Raw genomic sequence first — 24059 nt, forward strand, 5'->3', positions numbered from 1 at the left:
TCATCATTTCCCCTCCCCAGTGTACCAGTGTATAAAAAGGAATATAAACCAGATGCAGGCTTTTGACCACATTATTATTGGATTAAATTTAACAGCCTGATAGGTGGAATGGATGCTAGCCACTTGATGTTATGGTCTTGATTACGAGTTATAAATGATCAGATGGGATAATGCAGATCACCCAAGAAAGGACTGGTGGTAGAACTGAAGAAAGTACTTTCAGCTTCTGTTGTTGATAGAAAATCCAGCTGATGTGAATTGGAAGGAAGGTGTCAAATAGGGAAGAAGCTTGGGAGACACAAGATCTTGCTTTAAGCTGGTGAGATGTTAAGCATATTTACAGTGTGGAAAAAAAACAAGGGTGAGATTTGGTCAGCTGAGGAAGGAATGAAAAACTGTGCTAGTCGCTTTAGCACCTTCTCCTTATTCAGTATTTAGACAGTACTGCATCACAGTTCAGTTTCAGCGTGTTAATTGGTTTTCATGTTCTTGTTCAAGTAAAAAGACAGTGCTTCCAATTGTCACTTATATTAAGAAATTTATACTATGACAATATGACACAGTCCTAAAATGGTGGGGGATTGATTTTGGGCCGTTTCATGTGTCAAGAGTACAGTAGACTTATCTTAATGTTGATGATAACTGAACTAATTTCCTTTTTCTCCTTCGTAATAATAGCAAAAAGTGAAATGTGTAGTTGTTCCCTGTTACTTTACAATGACATTTAGGGCTGCTGATGGAAAGCTTAAATCTTGTTAAATCAATTAAATCTTGTTAATAAACAGATTCTTAAGAATGTCATCTTCTGTACCTGTAGATGCTGCAAAGTTTGTAATTCCTCAACACCTGCACTGAGTTAGTTATGTTTCATATGCAAGTTAAATTATATGTGGCAAAGGAAAGGTAGCATGATAGATTTTTCTAGAGGAATGTGGAGAAAACAGATTGTGAAATTGTCACTGTGGGTTTCATTAGTTTTCTGTGTAGCTTGCATATCAAATAGGCTGGTTTGAGGTGAAAAACTTTTGGTTTGAGTTCGTGATTCTCTTAATACAGGGAGTTTGATTATTCAGATGATTTGTGGTCAGTAATGCTCTTTCTTGAGAACTTTGTGTCTTCAGTTATTTTGGTGAGGTCAGTATTCCATCCTTCTTCCTTTTCGGTGCTTGTACTGAGCTATTGGACCCAGTGAGGATGAAATTATTTGACTGCCTAGAGCTGCAGCTGGAGCTTTTTCTGATGAACACGGAGGACCAAGATAGTATCTCCTCTAGCTGTGTTGACTGCATGTTAGGCAAAATAGTAGTCAAAGCATGTAGTTTTCCCTCAGCTGCACAGAGAGAATATCATTGTACACAGTCTGTTTTTCCAGAAAGAAACACACTTTCCAAGCTGTTATTGTTGCCTGAATGCTTTCTAATGTCAGTGTTAATATTAGGTCTGTTGGTGACGTTCAGCGCTGAACAAGCTAGCAGCTTCTCATTTGATCTAACAGATATAAATGTAATAACACTAAGTCAATTCTGCTTGTTCCTCATTAGATTCCAGAGGATGTGTGTTGCACGTAATGCTTGCCAAGTACTCTATAGTTCCAGAATTCTAAATACTTCTTAGGTCATCTCTTCAGTTTTAGCTTCAGGCAGAGTTTTTAACTGTCCAATTATACTTGTTTGGGCTAGAATTTATCCTATAGAAGTTGTTTGAGAAGTTAAAGCTGTACCTCTATAGCTAAACAAGAGGGCCAGGGACTGAACTCTGGTCTTACAACCAAATTCTGCTGCCTGGTTCAAGTTCACACTGCTGTGGCTAATACACTCTGTAGCTGATCTTTATCTTGGAGAATGCCTGTACTGTTAACTAAAAGGCTTAATGAATGAGTTTAATTCCTAGTTCTTTGGCAATCCGTTCAGCTTGTAAGTGCACTTTCTTGCTTCGGTTTGGACTGTTCCAGCTGGCTCTCCATGTTAAAATTGTCTGTAGAGGTGCGACAGGCCCAGTCACTGTGGGCAAAAGTCAATCCCTGTCTCTTGGCCTAATGTATCAGTCAGATTGTTTGGGGTTTTTTGTCCAATAAAATTTTGAAAACTTGATGGTAGTGCTTTTGGGTAATGTGACAAAATGTGGTAGAAGCAAATCTCAAGTAGGAATAAGAGGAACAGTGTCTTATGTGTTGGCAATTTAAAGGAAGAAATGTGCTAATTCAGATGAAAATAGTAGTAGCAGTTAAATAGGATGTTGGGACTAAGGCAGGCTTGCACGGCAAAGTGAGGTACTTTGTATAAGTAGAAACAGACTAGAAGAGCTCAGAGGGACACGTGATTAAATAGCTTATAAAAGCTGTTACTAGTGGATTGAACTTAAACTTGGAATTTGGATTCCAGAAGTTTTGGTTGATGATACCTAGTCTGGCATTTGTCTTCTGTTAAAGGTTTGTTCCACATGTAGTAGTAACTAATTATTTTCTCTTAAGTTTCTTCATTAGTTTCAGTCATTGACTCCTCTTTTAGAGCTCTAGTATTTTCAGTCTTGCTGATTATCAGGATAAAATGAAGTGTGATTCAACATCCTAAATTTTGGATTTCTTCCTCTTTTCTGAAGACCTTTGTGTTACTGCCATAACAGCCTAATGTAAAAACAGTGTATGAATACTGTCACATTCAGATTTCCGCAAGGGAAGGTCACAAAGTTGTCAGCAGTTTGTTGCTGCTGCATTTCAATACTTAGATGTATAAATTTAATGCTAATTACATGGTTGTCTGCTTTTTTGGCCCTATCTCTGCTGTAGAATATAAAATGATTGTTTCCTGAACTGGCTTGTTTTATGAGAGAGGCTTTTGTGAAGAAACAAGTATTGGCATGGTAGATTTGACTTATTTGCAAGTTACTGTTTCTGTTAACTTTGTAGGTGAGCTTGTCCAAATCTCTCAGAGATACTACAAGTAGACTTGCAGAGTTGGGCTGGCTACATAATAAAATAAGAAAATACACAGACCAGAGGAGTTTGGATCGTGCGTTTGGACTTGTGGGACAGGTAGGTCAGCTAAAAAATTGATTTTGCTACAGTATTTTGGTCTTGTTTCCCTTAGAAACTACTGAGTAAATGCGGTACTAGAATGATGTGTAAACTTTGGAGCTTGGATCATTCATCCTTTGATTTACTCTTTTTATGGACTGCCACTTTTGGTATGGGTCATAGTCTGAAGGCAAGGGAAAGGCATTTGCTCTTGCTGGGTGTAAGGAGTTGCACCTGTCATTTGTAGCTGGAAAGTCTCATGCATAGATTCCTTTTCTTAATCTCGTTTTTTTTATTTCATATTTTTTGAAGTACTCATGCATGTTTATAAACAAAAACATTGCTTAAATGGGATGGTGACATCCCTGAGCTAATTAATCACCAATTCACTTGTTAGTGACCTATGCAGGAGACACATGCCAGCTAATGATGTTTGTGTGTTAATACTGCACTAACTTACATAAAATGCAAGTACCCCATTATCTTCTGCCATTTCTTTTGAATACAGCATCAAAAGAATATTAATTTTTGTTTTTATAGGTTTCATCATCATGATTTGTAGTCTACAGTAACTTCACAGCTGCTGTAATACCCAAAACCACATTTACTGCTAAGGCATTCCCGTTTCCTCTCACTTGCTCCCTCTGTAAAACTGGATATTATCCCTTCTGAATCGACAGAAATGTTATCCTTGCCTCTAGCCATAACATCCTACCTAATCTGCCAAGAAATTGAAGTTCTTCTCCCTTCAATCTAATTTTTCTTAAGAGGTCAGTAGAGACACTGTAGTGCTTCCTGCTTTTCTAATGTTTTATTCTGTTCCCTTCTGTCTCTTATTCTAAGTAACCCTTTTAGTTACATATAAATAATTATTTTTCTAGTAATCCAATGCTGATTTCCATGTTTTATATGGTAGTGCTACTGTATATGCATTTTCTTCAGACTCTCCCCCTTATATCTGGTTGAAATATCTTATTTATCTAGTAGCTTCCTGCTTACGCTTATTTTTACTGTCTCTGGCTTTAATTTTCAAGTTTACAGCAAGGGGAGAACATTAATTCTTCAGTGAATTTAAATGTGTGATATCTTAGCTACCATATGCAGATTTCCGATCCTGTGCAGAAGGCTGTGCAGTTAGCTAGCTGAATCTGCGTAGCTCTGATGCTGTTTATTTTGCTTGAGGCAAGCACTTACATTTATTTCTAGGACATAAGTGTGCAAATAAAAACATATATTCTACTCCTGCTGACAGTATCTGTGCATAAAGAGTATATACCATTGATCTTCATGGCTTTTATAGCTGACAGTTTCAGGTGCCGCACACTGTGTATTAAGAACTTAGCACAAGAATATATTGTGTATTCTAAAGCATCTTTTGCTTAAAGTTTTGAAAGAATGCGTGTGTAAACCCCCTGTTTAAACTACATGTAGGATAAGGTGTCTGTCACCGCTTTTATTATGATTCTGGTGACTGTTTTTACCATGCAAAATGCCAGGTATTGACAATTATTAGGAGTAGAGATATAACCATATACACACTTCAACATTGTAGTCTTCTGCCTTTGCTGTTTAGTACCTAAGTTCGACTTTGTCCTCAGAAAGCCAAAAGAATAATCAGCCATGAAATATAACTTGCCTTATATTTTGACCTTTTGCCCATTTAGATCCAGTTGAGGTAGTGGGCATTTTAATTTTTCACTCTTTAACAAGCATTCTGTTTCCTTCCTGAATTCTTTTTTGCTGTAGACCAAATCAGAATTCTAGGATAATGTCCAGTTTTCCGTAACAGTTTGGGAAACAAAAATCTGTAGTTTGTGATGCAGGAATTGGCACTGGATGTAAATTTTAACTTCTGAAGCTCCTCTGAAAAGTTGATGGCCAGTTAGATCCTAACTCCTTTTGGCTACTGAAGTCTGTGATTACTGTTCTCACATTTTGAGTAGATGTGTAGTGCCTTTGAATGTCTTCTTGGAGGCTCTACTTTGCCCTCTGTCTTGGCAAGTGCTACTGTAATAGGTTCAAAAATGTACTGAAGAAGCAAGTGAGAAGAAATGAAAAGTTACACATAAGGGGATTTCTTTTTGCCCTCTGGAATAAAATGAATTTCAAATTTCTTTCTAATTTATAATGTTGAGTTGAAGAAAGGAACCCTCTTTACTTATAAAGGATACAATGGCAAGAGTAATGATTTTTTTTTCTAGGCTTCTTAGCCTCTTAGCAGAAAAGAAGATTTATTTTCTCCTTGTGCTTGTAGTACTGATTTCTCCCTTGTACATACTGTAGGGAATAAATATTTTCCTTTAAGCTCTTGGGTTCTTTTTGTAAGGTTTTCCTTATTTTTTCCAAATTACTTTGACTGTGATGATTTTAAAAAGGGTTCAGGGGGAAGTCCTGGGGAATTTCCTATTAAAAAAAAAAAAATTCATTAAAATAGATACCAAAATCATTAGCTGAGAATTGGTTAAGAAATCCGTTCTGAAGAATTTGTGTGTGCACATGGAAGGACTCTTCAAAAAAACAAACAATTAAAAACTCTAAAAAGTGTTTAAAGTCCCAAATTTTCAACTCGGTCCAAAATCAATAAGCCATATTTTTAATTCTGTTTTAAAAAATGTGTTGCAGGAATTTTTTTTTTAGTCTGTATGTTAGGTTAAGAACATTGCAAAAACAAAGCAAAAGTCCAGGACCCCAAACTGTGGAAACTATCCATTACTAAACAAGTATTCTTTCAGGAATTGTTTTTAAAATCTACCTTCATTTATTTTTTAACAAACACGAAGTAGCTGTGATTAGAATTGTTTTACAAAGAAGAATCTTTGCTTTAGTTCAGGTCTGTTAATTTCTGCACATTTTACAGATTTCTTAGGTACTTACTGTTATTCATTTCTTCCATGTCAAGTGAAGAGCCACATACGACTGTCAATTGATAAGACTCCAAACATTTAAAGTACTTGATCCAGCAAGCACTTACTGGGAGTACTCTTTTATGAGCGTTGTGTTTTCTTGTTCATGTCATAAAGTCTATACTGTAAATACAATGATGGTTGCCTAACTTCTGTGTTCTGTTATTAGAGGCCTTCCTGAAATTGAAACTCTATTACTACTACATAGTGTATCTTACATAATTATTAAAGAAAATTTCTTCTGAGTCATGTTATGATTTGCACATTCCTATGGTAATTATTAATGTATTTTTTGAGGTGATGTATCTATTTGGAGAGTTATGGTTATCATAATTTAATCTTATAATAGAATTAAGACAGCAAGAAACAAAGTCTTTGACAAGGTGTATATATTCTTGGAAAGGTCTGTGCATCTCTTAGGGAAGCACTTACATATTGGCCAGTTTTCTAAGAGATGGCTTTTGTGCTGAAACTTGTAGCTTGATTCCTTTTAGGAAATTTCTAAGTACCTTCACAGTGTGGTAATAGGAGAAAGATTTTTCCTGATTTTTTTTTTTTCTTTTTTTCTCTTCTTTCTCTTACAGAGTTTTTGTGCAGCCTTACATCAGGAACTTAAAGAATACTACCGACTTCTGTCTGTTTTACATTCTCAGGTAATTTAAGTTGTTCTTATTTAACTTTTTTATTTTGCTTTACATTATCTGAATATCTCCTAAAAGGTATACCTAGGTATCCCGTTAAAAAGGGAAGTATGTACAGCAGTTTCTATTGATAATGGACACAATTCTCAAACTTATACATTTGTTACTCTTTGGATGTATGTACCAATGAATATTTTTCTCTTAGAAATTCACTGTTATTTGATGTATTACATAAGGAAGGAATATAGTGTGTATTTCTAAGCCTCTGTCCCTTTTTTGCATCCTTTTTTGTCAGTTTCACCTTGTATGATACCTTTATCATTCAAATCCCAAACAATGTGACACGTCTTTGAAGGGAGAAAAAAAATCTTTCTGTATTTCAAGTAATGCATGGTTCAGCAGCTAGTAACAATAGTTCCAACTTTTTGTTCTGTCTGGGGCAGTTGTGCGTTTTCCTCGTCCCTTCTGTTGTACTGAGAGAGTAAGATGTTTCAGTGTTACTATTTTTCTGTGATGTATAGACCAACTCAATGCTTGATAATGTTGCAGTTTGTCCGCAAATACTTACAGGTATGTGCACTTAGATGCTAGCTCTAAAACAAAAATTAGATTTTTTTTGCTTCTGCTTACTATTTTTTTTTATATGGGACTTTTAAGAAGTTCATTATTTGTAACTGAGAAAAATTTATTCTGAGAATTGACCTAAAGTTAAATTAAAATGCCATTTAAAATTCCAACTTCAGAAAAAATCTGTCATTTAAGTCATAGGCTTCTGTGACCGTTTTCAAAGCATCTGTTCCTTTTGATCACTTGCAGTTCTTTAACATTTTTGACTTTTGGAATGCATGTCATACATACTTTTTGCTTGGTTTTCCTAGCTACTATCCAGTTACTCTTTTTGTAATTATTTCCTGCTCTGCCCAGAATATGTTTCCTCTCTTGGTTTGCTGGAGCTTTGATTTATTCTAACTTCTAAAACTTGACCATGAAAATGTTTATGACTTCTTTGAAATGGAACCTCCTCTACCTTTACTGCTGTACTAAACCTTTCAAAAGAGTAGATGAGTCTGGTGGGAGAGGAAGCATGTAAGGGGAAAATGAAAGGAAAGTTCTGGCATTACTTATTTTCAAATTGCATTTGCCTTTGTGGTGGGTTGACCTTGGCCAGCAGCCAAACACCCACCCAGCCTCTCACTCACCCCTGTCTCTTGAGGAATGGGAAGAAAATAGGATGAAGGCAAAAAGGCAAGTAGTCAAGTTAGTGACAGTTTAACAGGGAAAGCAAAGTAAGGCGTTCATTCACCACTTCCCATGAGCAGGCAGATATCTAGCCACTTCCTGGCAAGCAGAGCCTCAGCACACTTAACACTTGCTTGCAAAGGCAAACTCCATCACCACAAATGTCCCCCCTTCCTCTTCCTTTCCCTGAACTTTACTTCCTGGGAAAAACTTTTTGTCCTTCATATGTTTGGAAATGGTTTCCAGGATTAGTTGCTCTGTCAGCATCCCAGGAAATGAGATGAGTCTCACTGCTGTGTAGTTATGTAGATCCTCCTTCTTGGAGAGGAGTGCCATTTGCTTTCTCCCAGTCATCAGAAACCTCCTCTGATTACTATGATGTTGCAAAGATAATTGTGAGCGGCCTTGCAGTGACATTGGCCAGCTCCCTCAGCACACGTGAGTGCATCCCATCAGGTCTCATAGACTTAGGTACATCCAGTTTGTTTAATGTTCCCTAACCTGATCCTTCTCCGCTCAGAATAAGTCTTCCTTGTTCCAGACTTCCCCTCTGATCTCAGGTGACGTCTGGTATTGCCAATGGCAAATCCTACCAAAAAAACAAGGCACAGAAGGCATTAAGTACCTCAGCCTTTTCCATTTTTCCTGTCACCACTTTCCCAGCACCATTCAATAGCTGCACCCACATTTTTCCCAGTCTTACTGCTTTTCTTGTTGCTCTTCATGTTCCTTGCCAGATTTATCTCCAGTGTTAGAGTTCATGAATGTATTGAGCACACTGATTAAATGCATTCTGATAGGAAACAGTCAATACAGTGTCTGTAATGTAAAGTTTTGCTGCACTAGCAGACTGGAGTTCCTGGGGATGACCCTCCGCACCTGACTGAAGGGGATCCCAGGAGGCATGTTATGTTTGGATTTTCAAGAAGCCCCCAGCAAGATTCCTCCCCAAAGTCTGTGAAAGAAAGGAAGGAGATGCAGCAGTGGAGGAGAGATTCTCTTGTGACTTGAAGGCTGGAAAGCACAAGATCACACTGCAGGATGGAGAAGGGTCAGTAGTGTGATCCAAAGATAGGTGCTGGCACTGGTTTTAGTTGATGTTGATGGTCTGGACAGGGTAAGGCAGAGTGAAATCTCCCAGTCTGTCAGTGAAAGTTTGCTAACGTTGGTACTCTGGATGCTCTGTCCATGGCAAGGAGCAGCATGAAACAGTGGGTGAGCAAATAGGTGCTGGGGAGCCACAGTGGGAGGTACAAGGGTTTTTTTATCAGGAGGAAAGCTAACCTAATGCATGCTTCCTCAGTGCCGGACTTGGCATCAGCAGGCCCGATCTGGGAAGAACCTTGGTGTCCTCGCAGGTGGTTGTCTGCACTGCTGGACTTGGTGTGCATTTGGGCCCTGAGAAGAAGGCAGCAGGTGTCAGTGTGTGCAGTCCTGATGGCAGCCTCTCAGACACTGGGGAGGTAGACAATGAGGAGGGAGAAAGTAAGCTGAAATCCTCAGGAGCGTGGAACAATTGCTCTGTGTTGGGAGACGGGCTGAGTCTCTTGAGACTGAAAAGACCCAGGGGGGCTGTGGCTGAGGCTTCCAAACTAATGAAGGATAAACGAAACATGAAGCTCTGGGATTTGGTGAATGGCTACGAGAGTTGAGGAGACACTGTGAAATTAGCAGGAGGTTGGTATAACAGCTAACTTGCAAATTTGTTTCCCTGGGATGTCATGGCAAAAGACAGTACTAACAGGTTGAAGAAGGGATTGTACAAATTTGTGGAAGGCAGATATGTAAACTGCTATTAGAAGGGCTGAGCAAGGATGCATCCTCTGATATCCTGAATGCTGTGGCTGGGCTGCAAGGAGCGTAAGGGTGACAGGCTGCAGAGAGGGGTCAACTTTGCATGCTCTTCTTGTACAGCACTTCCTTTTGTTGTTATTGGAGATGGAGCAGTAGTTCACTAGCCAGAGTTCTAACAGAGGATGGCATTTCTTATGTACCTAATTGATGGAGCAGAAATCTTTAAGTCAGGATTCTCAAGACTTGTCCCAGATTACCCTCAGCCAGAGGTGAGCTTGGTGACTTCTCAATTTTATTTTAAAAAGTGATAGAAAAACTCTACTTTTTTTGGAAGACACTTTCTTTACAAAACATTACATTTCAGTTACTTGAAAACATGTAGAAAACAGTGTCTTGGAGTTGAGTACATCCTGCATTCTTGTATTCAGGAGATCATACAGGCTGCCAGTTTAGGAGTTGTTAGCTGCAGTTCCAGTCAGCAGTTCAGACTTAGTAGTACATAACAAGAATCTCATCAAAGGGTTCTGTACTGTCTTTCTCTCTATAACTCTGTATTATGTCTTCAGAGCTTCTCCCAAACATGTTTCTGCCTCTGAAAGAGTCGTCCCGAGTACTGTGTACTAGTCCATAAGATTTTCAGGTCCTTTCCTTGCAGACTGTTTCACATTGTCAGCCCATTTAAAAATGCACTTCCATGATGAAGATGTAAGTGTATCATCTCTTCCTTAAAGACAAAGGGTCATATGTCTTTTATCATTGCCAATTTCCAAATAAAACAAAATGAAGAAAAAGGACCCAGGAACATCCAGAAGCTAATGAATTTAACTGGCTTTAAGGCTGAGCTTAATGTGGATGACACTAATCTTAATTTTAAGTGATACGTTGTATTTGGCAAAAAATGTGTTGGATGTGGAAACACAGGGTGGACTGGTTGTCACATATAGGAAACAGCATCTTTTCTAAGAGTTTGTCTGTTTGGACTGCTATAGGAAGTTGCTTCTGTATTCTTAGGTTGTGTCCTTGTCATGCTTACCCTATCTCTACTTGTATGAGATGTACATTTGCATATCAGATGCAAATATTTGGATTTCATTTTCCATGGTGTTGGAAGATTCATGGTAGTTACATTGTGACAGATTTTTCTTATCATAGCTGTTAATGTTTTGTGGTTTTTTTTTTTATGGTAGTAATTCCTTAATCTCACTATATAGCTAATTTAAGTTCTGATAGCTTCTGGAGGAAGACATTGAACAGAATTTGTTCCATGTTGAACTAAAATAAGCTGGCTGTGCAGTAATAAAAATTTTACTTCCTACACCCTTACTTTCCTTCAGATGTTTTTCTTTCCTCTTTTCTGAGCATCTCTTTGGCCGGTATTTACTGTCTTTCAGGATCTCTGTTCACTTTTCCTTTGTTCTTCTCTCCTTTTGTTACTATCTATCACCTTGCTTTCTTTAACTTTATTTGCCTTAGTGCTCTGTCAGCCCTATTACACCTCTACTTGTCTCTGTCCTTTCACCTGTGCTCGACTCTCTGTTTCCACTTGTGTGGCTCTTAGGTTTTGGCCCAGTGATTTAATGAGAGAGCATATAATAGTGGGTATTTCGAGTGTGTTAATTAAAAAGCTAACTTCAGAGCAAAAACTAAGAAACATCCGTTCTGTTTCAGTTTTGCCAGTTTTGTTCCTTGATATATCTTTCTGTTTCTAATTTTAGTTGCAATTGGAAGATGATCAGGGCGTGAATTTGGGACTTGAGAGCAGTTTAACACTTCGCCGTCTTCTAGTCTGGACATACGATCCTAAAATAAGGTTAAAGACCCTTGCAGCACTTGTTGATCACTGTCAAGGTCTGTTTGACATTAAATTACTGTTTCTGGGGAAGTTATGTAACTGAGTGGTTGTGCATGCCAAAGGTGGATATCAATAATACTACTGTTAGAAAATTAAGTAGCTAATTCAAAGGATTCTCTTTGAGTTTTAGCAAAAAACTGACAAATTATGGTGCTGTTTTGATACACTTAGACTTTTTCTGGCTTTTTTTAAACTTGAGAAATCCTTCAAATTTTAAGCACGGATTTTTCATGCTGTTTTCAATTACTCAATTTTAGTCATCTTTCAAAGAATGTTATACTGTTTAAAAAAACCCCTAATACATCATGAAATGGTTGGCTTAGTCTTTTCACTATATATCAGTATTATGCTATTCCTCTATATATAATGGCATATAGGAGTCATTTGCAACTTGTCTGCAGATTCATGTGAAACAATAAAATTTTACAAATCTGCAAATAGTGTGAGGCTGTGTGGGCAATCCACAAGAAAATTTTGAGGAGTGGTGTTGGAATTGACCAAAACTTTGGCTGGTAACTGACCCCGTAGGCTGTGCTTCTCCCTGAGGGTACTTCAGCTTTGTTGTCTTTGAAAATAAATGGAGATTGTGGCCCTTTGGAAAGAGCATCTTAACTGAAAAAGCTTACAACATCTGTTTTACCTTGATTATTGAAATTGGGGAGAATTTTTAAAATAGTGGGCTTTACTTTTAAGACATTCATAAAAATTTTGAATGCTACAGCCTGTGCTGCAGGAAATCTTCAAGCTGTGCAGCATAACAGCAAAACAAGTACTAGTTCGTTCGCGTTTGTTTTTTTTTTTTTTTAACAGCCTCTTACCCTTGAATTGCAAGAAGCCAGGAGATATTATCTAAAGGAGCTATGGGGGGAACTATAACCAAGAATCAGAAAAGATATGTTTGTGTGCACACAGAACATCTGAGAGAGAGTCAAGTACATGAGAGAAGGAAAACATACTAAGGCTCCTTTAATGCTGTTCTGGTGTGGGCAGTGGGGAAGAAAAGAATCATAAAATCAATCTTTATGTGTGATCTGATGCCTTGAAATTTGCATTCCTCCAAGCTACCATAAAGTAGACACAATACCGTGTCAGAGAACTGTGCTTAATGCTTCAGTGAGATTAATGATTCATACCTCAAAACCTAGGAATTCCCTGTCAACATTAAAAACTGTACTTTTGTTACATTTTAGAATTGCTGTTCAGCAAGCTCTGAGTGACATATGACTAGCTAAAATCACTGGCTGTTGAAGTATGGTGTGTATATTTTTTCCTTCATACGTTTCTGTTCCTCTCTCCTATGACCTTACAGGGAGAAAAGGTGGTGAACTAGCCTCAGCAGTTCATGCCTATACTAAAACAGGAGATCCCTACATGAGATCTCTGGTTCAGCACATTCTTGGCCTAGTATCCCATCCTGTACTGAATTTCCTTTATCGCTGGATTTATGATGGAGAGCTAGAGGATACATACCATGAGGTAGTGTATGTGATAGAATAAATATTTTATCTCTGTTGGTTTGCTTTGTGGGAGTATAATCCATGGAAAGCTTAGAAGAGAATTTGGAAAGTAGATTGTGATGGAAACGTATAACATGAGTAAGTAATATATACAGTAACAGCATGAAATGTGACTCTCTTCATGGATTCAGTCAGTGTGATACCTGGAGGTTGCAATGATGCAGTATGTTGTCTTCAGTGAATCATACCCTGGGTCTGTTTATTAGAGACAGAACAGCAGGCTAACAATAGATGCTTGCTTCTGAAGAGAGTCAAAGTCATCTCTATCTTTTCTTGCTTAGTGTAACAGTAGTAATATATGCAGAGTTCTTTGTTTAGAATGCAAGCCTTGTATTTGGAGTAAAGTTCAGAATATTCCATTCTGACTACCTACTGTTATCCTCAACTTCATAAATAACTTCTGTTTGTCAAATTGGGTAGAAGAGGTTTATGGTTCCAGAGTTCCTCTAGAAATTTTACAGTGTTATTTGTTCTGACTTCTGTAACAGCAGTTCTAGTAACTGTCCTTTTTCTTCTTAGAAATGTTTTTATGCATTTTTAAGCTCTTCCAACTCTTTTTCCTGTCTCCAATCAGTACAGTCTTGTTAAAGAGACATTTTTTTTTTGTTCTAAGATGCCAAAAAATCATTTTTAAAAATGAATTGAGTACTTCTGAGACACATCTGAGTAATTTTACTTGAGTGTGAAATATGCTGTCTGATTTCTGAAATTGTCCATCTAGGTCAAAATTAACATGAGTACAAATATCACCCACAGTTGATCTTTAAGGTCAACATTAGGAGACTTGTGTGAAATGTCTATGAATCTTTATGGCTAGAAGTGTAAAATAGATTTTACTTTTTTCCCAGTTACTCCTCAGACATTTCCTCAGTTGTCTTTTTTTTGTTTTTATATCATCCATTAGCTTTCACCTCTTTGTTTAAAAATTCACATGTGCACTGTAAGAGTGTTCGTAATACTGAAAATCACTGTTGGATGTGGTATGCTGAAAGCTACAATTTTCATACCTTAGACACAGTTTTTGAACAAAGACAATTGGCTGTTCTTGGTGGAAATGGTATTTGGAAGCAGTGAAGAAAGTTCTTGTCCAAAAAAAGGGTATCTTGTTTGGCAGGATGAGGACAGAATCCATCCACAAGTCATTTTGACAAAACTAACTATGTAGTTTTAGTTTCTTACAAATGAAAGTATTCTCTTGTGTGGAGTTGAGAGACCTTAGCATTTGATCACTAGTTCAGTTGCAGGATTTCTTGGGGGGGTTTTGTTGTTGTTTTTGTCTTTTTTCTGCAATTCTGCATCTATTAAAATAGGAGAAAATCCAGAGGGGATTGAGTAAAAATAGAACCAGTAAAATAAAAGCATATTATATTTTGAACTTTATCTCCTACCCTAACTGTATAACTAATTGGCAGAAAATGGTATACACTTCTGTATTTAATAGTGAAGGATTTACAGATAGTACACTTTGCCCTAAGGTAGTCAAGGTTTCATAACGTACAGAGGAGACTAAATTATGTGAGCTGTTCTTTAACTTTATTCTTCAGAGTTCATATTTGTCAACATAAAACTTACATACCAATTGTCAGGACAGCGCTCCATGTTAGCTATGAAAAAAATATTTTTTGCTTTTTTAGTTAAAAGAACAACTCAGAATATTTTTACCATTTTCTGAATGCAGAAATGGAAGAGTAGGGGAGAGTGTTTACGTTCATCTTTTGTTTTTTACATTTATTTCAATCTACAGTTTTTTGTGGCTTCAGATCCTACAGTTAAAACTGATCGCTTGTGGCATGACAAATACACTTTGAGGAAATCAATGATCCCTTCTTTTATTACAATGGAGCAATCAAAAAAGGTATGAATTCAAAAGTTAATCTTCTTACGATTTGTTTGCCCTATGCTGCTGTTTAGATTTCCATTAAGAAAACAGAGACTAAATTTAAGATTAAATAATCGTCTTAAGAATTTTGGAATTGTTTGCTGAAGAAGACTCTAAGACTGTTTCTCCTTTCCATTCACTAACTGATAAATTTTGTTTCAGGAGATCTCAAAGGGGGAAAAGAAGTTTGTGTTAAAACCTTTTTGTGTTAGCATTGAAGTTCTGGATTCTTTTGATGGGGATTGTGAAACTAAGAGCACAGAAAGATGACAAAATATCCTATTGTTCTGGTGATTGTGGGTGGCTTTTTTGTTTGGTCAGGTGGGGTTTTTTCCTCATATGCAAATCACTTTAAAAAAAAATCCTTTTTTATTCAGGTCCTGCTAATAGGAAAATCCATAAACTTCTTGCATCAAGTTTGTCATGATCAAACTCCATCCACAAAGATGATTACTGTGGCAAAATCTGCAGAGTCTTCAAAAGATGGTAGAGTATCAGTGTTGGTCAGCTTCTTCCCTTCGAACTGAGCTCTGTGCAATATGTGGTTTAGACTGTAAACTGACATTTTGGATAGTGGGGTGGAAAGGAGTACAAAAGTCCCATCTGCCCTAAAATACAGGTATTTCAACGGATGCTTGCATTTTACAAAATATGCATGAAGATGCATATGTGTAATTTTCTTTTCTTAATTTGATAGTTTGCTGGATGGTTGTTAATGTACCGGGTTTCAGAATGAAACCATTCAGAAACCAGCCTGCCTTCAGCTGACCTTTGTTGAGAGGGCTGGGTTGGGGGTGAGGATATTCTAAATTCTTACTGCAGCATTCAAGTACTTGTGACTTCTTATCAAATACACTGCATCATATGATTCTATAATAATACTGAATTAATTCTGTGATTAAAAAATAATAAATAATCAATCAATTGTAAATAAGAGAATGAGCAGTAAAAACAGGCAGGACAAAAGCCTTTCTGTAAATGCACTCTATCACTATAGTATGTCCAAAGAAAATTGAGTATGTGGAAAGTTAGTAAAATCCTTTTTGAAGATTTCTTAAAATTGGGGTTGCTAGCTGTTGAAAGTTAAACCAAAACTTAACTATCAGAATTCCTTCAGGTTATTTCTTTCTATTTAGAAGAGATTTCCGTTTTAATGAATGAGAATTTATACCGTATTTGTGATTATTCTTTGGTGGCATAGTCTCTGCAGGGAAATTAACATTGTTGTGATGAAAGGTAGCAACTAATAAACATCTAAACCAGGAGACTTTATGTATAAATACTAAGCAGAGAAGGTAAGGTAATGTGTAAGATGCTCCTACACCTGGGAGAAAGGACAACTTGCTTTCTTCTGGTGAAGGTGATATTTTTACTGCCATAACTTCTTTTTATAACACATTTAATATATCAAAGAGAGTGTAACTGTTAAGATGTAGATCACTAGGATAATTTCTCTGCTGCGATTTTGTACGTAGTTTCTAGAAATATAATGATGTCCTACTCCTACTAGTATATCTGGCTTCTGCCAAGAGAAGAGTTATCTAAACATTAGTTTTTCTGTCAAATTCTTTACCTAGTTTTCTAAGAACATGCTTCTTCGCAGTTTTTTTTGACATCTTGTACAATGTTTCTATTGTACATATTGTACTATAATTTTCTATTATTCTTGTAGTCAAATGACTTTATTATATATAACTTTGAAGCTTGGTTTTGTCGGATTGTCTCCCCCCATCCCCAATGACCTTTGGATTAGTTTTCATATTAACTCTTCACAGCATGGACTTTTAGCAGGAGAACCTCCATGAAAGACATTCTTATAATAATATCCCATTCATGTCTGCAAGAATATTTAATCTAATAATGTGGTTTTTGTACCATGCGCAGTGCTTGCCTAGGGAAAGATGTGCTTGAAGTGTAGAGAGGGGTTGGGGTTAAGTGAATAACAGCTGTAAATGCATTTGAACCATCATGCTGCCAGTTACTCCTGAAAAAGGCGAAAACATTCTTTGGCTATACTACTTTCACCACTTTACACAGCATTTATGACCATGCTTTTCCAATATTTTTTTTTAATTTGCACTTGTTTCTCTCTCCTTCATTGAATGGAAGATCTGCACAAATACTGGTTCGCTAGTATGTAGAGGGTGAGAGCTTCTAAGCAAGTACATTATCTTAAGTGCTGAGAATACCTGTTTCAGACAGAAGTGTAGTTTTAGAAATGGATGTTATCCACTATATCTGCAGCGTGTTGAAGGTGTGCTGAGCTTATGGACTGCAGCCTGAATACCTCATAGTATTGCACTGCCTTAATTCTGCATGAAACTGCATTTGTATTGGGGGCATTTTACCCATTCAATCCAGAAAGAACATTCTGTGTCAGTGATGTTGAAAATGCATCCTGTTGTCCTGGTTTGTGCCATCTGATAATATCCTGAGAGTCCTTTCAGATAATTACTTATAATAAGACAATGGAAAGCTAGGATGCCAGCCTGAATTCTGGATGTTTTTTCTCATTTTAAAACTGACTGTTTCATGGGTCTGGCTGTATTTTTTATTTCTTTAATTTAGTTTGGAACCTTAGCTCTCATGTTTCCCCAGGTTCCATTTGTTGCTGAAGTCATCATGATGTAAAAAAATGAACATGTATTAAAACAGGAAGTCAGAGATGAAGAACTGTGTAGAAGTTGATCATCTTGCTTGACAGGGGATTGTAGTAGGCACTTGGGGAAGAAGGACAGTTAAAAAAGCAGATAAAATGATCCCAGCTCCAACCTCTAGCTGTCCAAAGTTTGGGAACTTCTGAACCAGGAGTGACATGAGACCAGTATGTTCAATAGCAACTCATGGACCTGTCTGTCAGTGATTTTTGCCAGACCCTTTCTCGACCCATTTCTGGCTTTTCACAGTGTCCTGAGATAACTTTGTACAACTTTAAAAACTTGTGCTTAGGCCTCTTGTTTGTTGATGTAGGCAACCTTTTTGCTAGTTTTGCATGTCAAACAGGGATGTTGCATCACCTATGCTGGAATGCGTGTATGCAGAGATGGTGTTACAGCTACACATGTAAACTTGATTTTTCCGGTCTCAGAGATGAAGGGCTGTGGCCAGGTCACTTCCCTCAAGGCAAGCTGGCAAGAGTACTAAGGAGAGGGGAAAGGCTTTTTTTTTCTGCTTGGAATAACAAGAAGTTGAGACTGGTTCATGTGTCCTCAGCCATAGTTACTGACTTATACATGCTCACCCCTACTTGAATGGAGGCAGGACCAGCATGTGTGACTTGGTAGGCTTGCCATAGGCAAACTGGGCAATTGCCTGCTGCCTATTGGTTTTGCCTGTGCCTTGAGCCAGTCCTAGGCCCAATCCCTGTGTCCAGTAGCTGAGGGTATTAGCTCATAACTCTTTCTGGGTTGGCTTGTTCCCTCTTTTGCTTTACCCGTTAGGCTCGCAGCATCTTGTGGAAGGACACTTGCAGGAACAAATAATTGGGGTATCATAACTTACTGTGTTATGTCTGTGAAACTCCTCTTTTAGCATTTTTTTCCCCTTCCAGAAGTTCCTTCTTCTGAAGCCAGCAGTGAAGCCATGTGGCAGATCAGATGGCTGGTACCGCTGTGCATGCAAGCAGCCACTCTTGAACCCATCTTTGGAAGACAGCAGTTGAGGACAGGATCTGCTGATGGGGAAAAATTAGATGAAAGTCAGAATTGATTGGACTTTCTTGTGCTGTACCAGTGAGACAAATACAAACAGATCTTTTTCCCAGCATGGGAACACTGCTGCATGCTTCCTTACCTGAGCAATGCAAGAACTGCTTTGTTAAATTACACCAGATCTCTGCTTGGATCAGAGTGAGCAGAGACCTTGGTGAGCTCTCTCGCTGTCCTGGTTTGTTGTCAGTGACTGGAAAGGGGAATTTGAGGATTCCCTTACTGCAGGCTGTATTAATTCTCACATCTCCTAAGCTTGATGTATGTTACTTGACTAAGTAATATTCTAGTGTAGGGATTTTGAGCACAGCAGTGTGTTACGCAAGTGTCATCTCTTTGCCATCTCTGCATATGCTTGCACTTTTGGTGTCTTATGGAGAGCTTCACAGGTTACTGAATGAGAGTTTGGAAACCTCAGAGAATGTCATTGAACCAGACACTGTGAGGTTTCCCTCATTAAAGAGTGACTTCTTCATTTGAACCAATGTTTATTTCTTCAGTTTAAAAGCATTTTATTAATTGAAGCTGAATCTCATCAGAACAACATGAAACTGGTTTTAATTTTTCCTGTCTGCAGTACAGGTTGGAACTAATCCTGGAGAAGGCAGTGCACTATCTTATACTAATTTGCTACCTGAATCTTCATTTTTTACCTTTAGAGCAATAGTTGTGTAATTAAAAATTGTTGGAAGTGCGAGTATATCCTTTAATGCTGAATCTTAACAGAAGTTGGCAGTCCAGTGTTTGGAGTTTTGCTCCATGTTGCCTGAAGAGGCCAGATTTCTTGATATCTCGTTACAGCCTTATTGCAGTCACTTTCTTAATAAGCTTGTTGTAGAAAACAGTGAAATATGCTTCCTACTAAAGGGCAGTGTCCTACTTTCTGCCCCGTAATTGCCATGCATTAAAGGTGGAGAAGAAAACATCGGGTTGCTGAATGTCCCTCAGATAGCACAAGCATGTTCCTTCACTCATTCTGGCTTATATGTGGGAGCTCTCTTCTGTTGAATATTCTGACCAATTCTTTTATTTCTTCCCCCCACCCTTAGAAGTGACTTCTGATTTAGATTGCCCCCAGCAAAGCTTATCCCTAACTCTGAGCTTTTAGATCTCTTTCAAATTAATTTATTCTGTAAATTGTAGTATTTCAGCAAGCTAAAAAAGAATCACTTTCTGTGTGAAAGTGATTAAATAATGAGCCGTTATTGGAAAGTTCAGTCTGGGCACAAATTAAAAGTAATAATGTTGAAGTATGGGCTGCTTTAGATTTGCTTTCACTTTGCCTATGCCAAATGTATAATATAGCAGAGCAGACTAAATAGCAATTTCTCTGCTTGTATGTTTCAATTCCAAAGCTTGTTTGCCTCAGTTTTGGAAAAATACTAATTTAATTTTCACTTTTGTTTTTTAGCTGGTGATTTGTTCACAGATCTGGAAAATGCATTTCAAGAGAAAATTGATGCAGCTTATTTTGAGACCAGCAAATACCTGCTGGATGTTCTCAATAAGAAGTACAATTTACTGGAACACATGCAGGCCATGAGGCGCTACTTACTACTTGGTCAAGGAGACTTTATCAGGCATTTAATGGACTTGCTCAAGTAAGAGAGTAGGAAGGGTAATTATGCTGAATTTCTGATGCTTGCAAATGTGCATGATCAGCACAGAAACTGTTTTGCTTTTGGAAGAGGACCCTTTAAGTATCTTATTACTCAAAGGTTTAATTGAACAACTTTTAAATTCTATTTTGGGTTTAATTTCTTCGACCCTGAGGCTTAAATTTTGTTCTTCCTTTTGGTATGAAGTGTATACAGTACCACTTCAGAATGTCTTGAAAAGTTGCACTAATATAGATATCTTTACGCTGACCCTGTGACAGCCTTGAGGATGTCAGCACTTCTCTCGCTCCTGTCAGCAAGTTTAAGCAGAAAAGTTCTGTTGCTCTTGATGCCACTAGTTAGCATTGCTGTGAATGTTGGGCTTCTATATTTTGGAGGTGTTTGGTCCAAAACATTTTGTCAACACCCCTCTGCATTTTTTAAAAATGTAATTGATGCCTCACCCGCCTCTATATTAAGCACTCAGGTGCACCCAGAAGTATCGGTTTCAGTTCTTGAAGTGTATTTGCAAGCTCACTGTTTTTACATGCTGGTGCTACTGATGAAACTTAGTCTATCAAAAATGTCCTTTACAAAGCTTTCCTTTGGCCTAGAAGGGAGGCTTTGTAATAGAGCTTCCACTACCTTGTTTGTGAGTCAAAATCAACATTGTTTGGTGATGAATCGTACATGACCATGCTTTTTTAACTGAAAATTAGTGCGAAGCAGAATAAGGTTGATTTGTGGAGTCAGTATTGCATTTGAGGCAGTAGTAGTGAGGGGCTTTCCAGTACTGATCATGGGGGAGAGGAGTAGTGCAAGGTGGTTGTTACTGGCATGTTGCAACTCTTTGGAAAGTTAAAGCTGCATGGATGTGGTGAATTTGTGTGCTTCTGCCAGCACTTCTAAGCCCATGAGATGGATATCAGTAAGTCTCTCAAAACTGAAATGAAATTATGGTTTAATGTGTTAATCACATAATGTGCCTCATTTTAGATATGAATGCAACTCAAATTACAGAATAGTTATGCTAGAAATCCTGGTAACTTCAAATCCCTGGCGTTAACTGAGGATGAAGTTACTCCTCATGCTGATGGTCAGGTGTATAGCTGCATATGAATAGACATGTTCTGCTCAAATATTTTGCCTATTGGTTTTCTTCATGGTTAAGACTGAAAGAGTTAATACGAGAGGTTTTGAAAGTCTGTCAGAAAAGTGTTTTACTGTGTGCTGCAGTTACTACCAAACTGCTGCTGCAGAATACCTCAGTAATATGCCATGACTGTTTGTTTCATAACCATCAGGCCAGAGCTTGCGCGACCAGCTACAACCTTATATCAGCATAATCTCACTGGAATCCTTGAAACAGCGGTGAGGGCAACTAATGCCCAGTTTGATAATCCTGAGATTCTCAAACGACTGGATGTTCGACTTCTGGAGGTCTGTTGCATCATGGTGACTATGACCTGAAACATACCCTTTTTTGTGTGTGTGTATACATGCAGACATATATGTGAAACAAAATTATCATGTGTATAAGTAAATACATTCACACACCTTTCCATTGAAGTCTACTTTGAATTATGTAAACCTCATTTAATAAGTCTTCTCTTCTTTTCCCATTTCCTGCCTATTGTCTATTTGTATATCAAGCTGTGGGTGTACAGCTGTTTCATTGACAATACGAAGTTGGGTATTTGGGGGTCTAACAGTAACTATTTGTATATCAAGCTGTGGGTTTACAACCATTTCATTGACAATACGGAGTATTTGGGGTCTAACAGTAATTGATGCTGGTGGCCCTGATTTGAGGTTCTGCAAACAGCTCCTCCTGCTGTTGCTCTTACAAGCATCTGGGGGGTGATTTTTTTGTCACCAGTAGTTACAAAGAGTGAAGCAATGAAAGTGCATTTCATGAAGGAGACCTCTGCTAAGAAACTTGAGTTAATGAGAAAGCTCCAGTCCCAGACGCGGGAGTTATCTGATGAACTGTAACATCTGAATTAAGTCTATATCTTAGACTGAGTCTAAGAAGTTTTTCCTTCCCTTCCTTTACTAGCTCCAATGGAAAAACTTTGACAAACATGAACATTTGGGTGAGATGAATCGCACCCTTGTGTCAAACTTTGATTTGTTTTTGCTTGATCTACTACTTTCGACAAGGAACTCCCTGTGTCTCAAATTGATGTGGATGCTTGTTTTTTCATAGGCTGTCGAGAATGGAAGAGTATGCAAGAGTTGGTCTTCAGCACTAGTATGCTCTGATTATACACTGAAAGTAGCATATTTTTTTAATACAGGTATCTCCTGGGGACACTGGATGGGATGTCTTCAGCTTGGACTATCACGTTGATGGGCCAATAGCAACGGTAATGTCATATACTGCTGGCTGTGAACATGTCACAGACACTGAATTGAATTGCTAAATATTTTTTTATTGAGATAACTTTTTTTTTTTGTTTTATTCTGGAGTGTAAGATCAGAGAGACCTCTTTTTTTGGCATCTAAGATGCACCCACTGTATAAACAGTAGAGCAAAAATCTCAATTCTTATAAATTAATTGAGAGTGATGAAAAGCTACATTTAAAACAATCATTACTGAAAATCAGTAACTCATTTGTTCCAGCAGACCTTTTAGCAAGTATTTAATAAATAGAATGCTCCTCTTCTATTATTATTAGTCTGTGGCTGCTAATTTGGGATAATTTGCAAGGAACTGAAGAAGGTATTTGAGGAGAACCTATTTGTACCGTCTAAATGAAATTTGATAGCTAGTGTTCATTAGCACTACTGAGAAAATAGCTGCAGTATTGATCAGAATGCATTTAGACTCTATAAAGAACTTGTAAATAACTTTTTTTAAACAGTGTGTCAAGATATGAGTCTGACTGGCAGAAGGAATTTTTATATGTAGTCTGAAAAGAGTGAAATGCATCATGTTCACCCCTTCTCTTACTTCCTGCAGTGTCTTGTGCCTACTTGAATGTTAGGTAACAGTTCAGCTTTTGAAGGATCTTTCCAAAAGCTCTGGGGTTTCCGGGAATTTTGTTTTGATGATATTTAACAATAAACTGTATGGGTCAGATAGGATGGACTGTGAAGAGGTCCTTGGTCCTTCAGAACACATGGTATGTCTATTAATTTATACGGATATTTTGTTTGTTTTGTAGGTATTTACACGTGAGTGCATGAGCCACTATCTAAGAGTATTTAATTTCCTTTGGAGAGCAAAGCGAATGGAGTATATTCTTACTGATATATGGAAAGGGCACATGTGCAATGCAAAGCTGCTGAAAAGCATACCAGGTGAGAGAGGCCCAAATGGATGACATATTTGTAAACTGAATTTAGAGAACTGCATCTTATTTTCAGCTGGAGGGGGGAGTTTGTTGGGACAGATGAATTTTATATTTTGTGGCTCCTCTTGATTAATGGTACATGATGATGAAGATAAAATAACGTTATTGTAAATGGAAGTTTCCTGCTTCTTGTTTTACTTAATCCTTGGTTGTGAGTTTTTGTAGCAGTGAGCAAATGAAACATCCCATGTCTCTGGAAAAAGACTGTTACTTTTCTATCCCCTCTTATTCATTTTCCTTGATGCCTTACTATCTGTATCCTGTGTCTCCCTCTTTCTTGTGCTGGAAGTAGTAAGTCTCACACATAGACACTTCTGAATTTATTAGTTTTACCTTCACTCATTCCCTGTGCTTTTGTTTAGCAAAGAACGGAAGAGGGTGAGAAGAGAAACAGATGTTTGAGAAGAAATAGGAAAGCTCTTAATTGTAGTGGCTCTGGTGTATGTTTAATAGACTGAGACTTTTCGATCCTGCTTCTCGGCTGAGAATATACTCATACTTGTGAGCATCTGTACTGGCTCACTCTTGACTTTTTTAACCTATCTATTTTCTCTCA

The 24059-nt window shown here is 37.7% G+C and overlaps 1 protein-coding gene across 3 annotated transcripts in view; it reads left to right on the forward strand.

Moving 5' to 3' along the window:
• Window positions 1-24059, forward strand: part of TUBGCP3 (tubulin gamma complex component 3) — a 58600-nt gene that overhangs the window by 27479 nt on the left and 7062 nt on the right. For all 3 annotated transcript variants that reach the window (XM_074859251.1, XM_074859253.1, XM_074859252.1), the window contains 10 exons: window positions 2906-3031; window positions 6501-6569; window positions 11306-11438; window positions 12752-12918; window positions 14704-14814; window positions 15216-15324; window positions 19957-20146; window positions 21448-21583; window positions 22444-22512; window positions 23315-23450. In XM_074859251.1, the coding sequence (XP_074715352.1) occupies window positions 2906-3031; window positions 6501-6569; window positions 11306-11438; window positions 12752-12918; window positions 14704-14814; window positions 15216-15324; window positions 19957-20146; window positions 21448-21583; window positions 22444-22512; window positions 23315-23450 (1246 nt within the window). The remainder of the gene's footprint in view (window positions 1-2905; window positions 3032-6500; window positions 6570-11305; window positions 11439-12751; window positions 12919-14703; window positions 14815-15215; window positions 15325-19956; window positions 20147-21447; window positions 21584-22443; window positions 22513-23314; window positions 23451-24059) is intronic.

The sequence above is a fragment of the Strix uralensis genome, chromosome 2 (assembly GCF_047716275.1).
Source record: "Strix uralensis isolate ZFMK-TIS-50842 chromosome 2, bStrUra1, whole genome shotgun sequence".
NCBI classification, from domain to species: Eukaryota; Metazoa; Chordata; class Aves; order Strigiformes; family Strigidae; genus Strix; species Strix uralensis.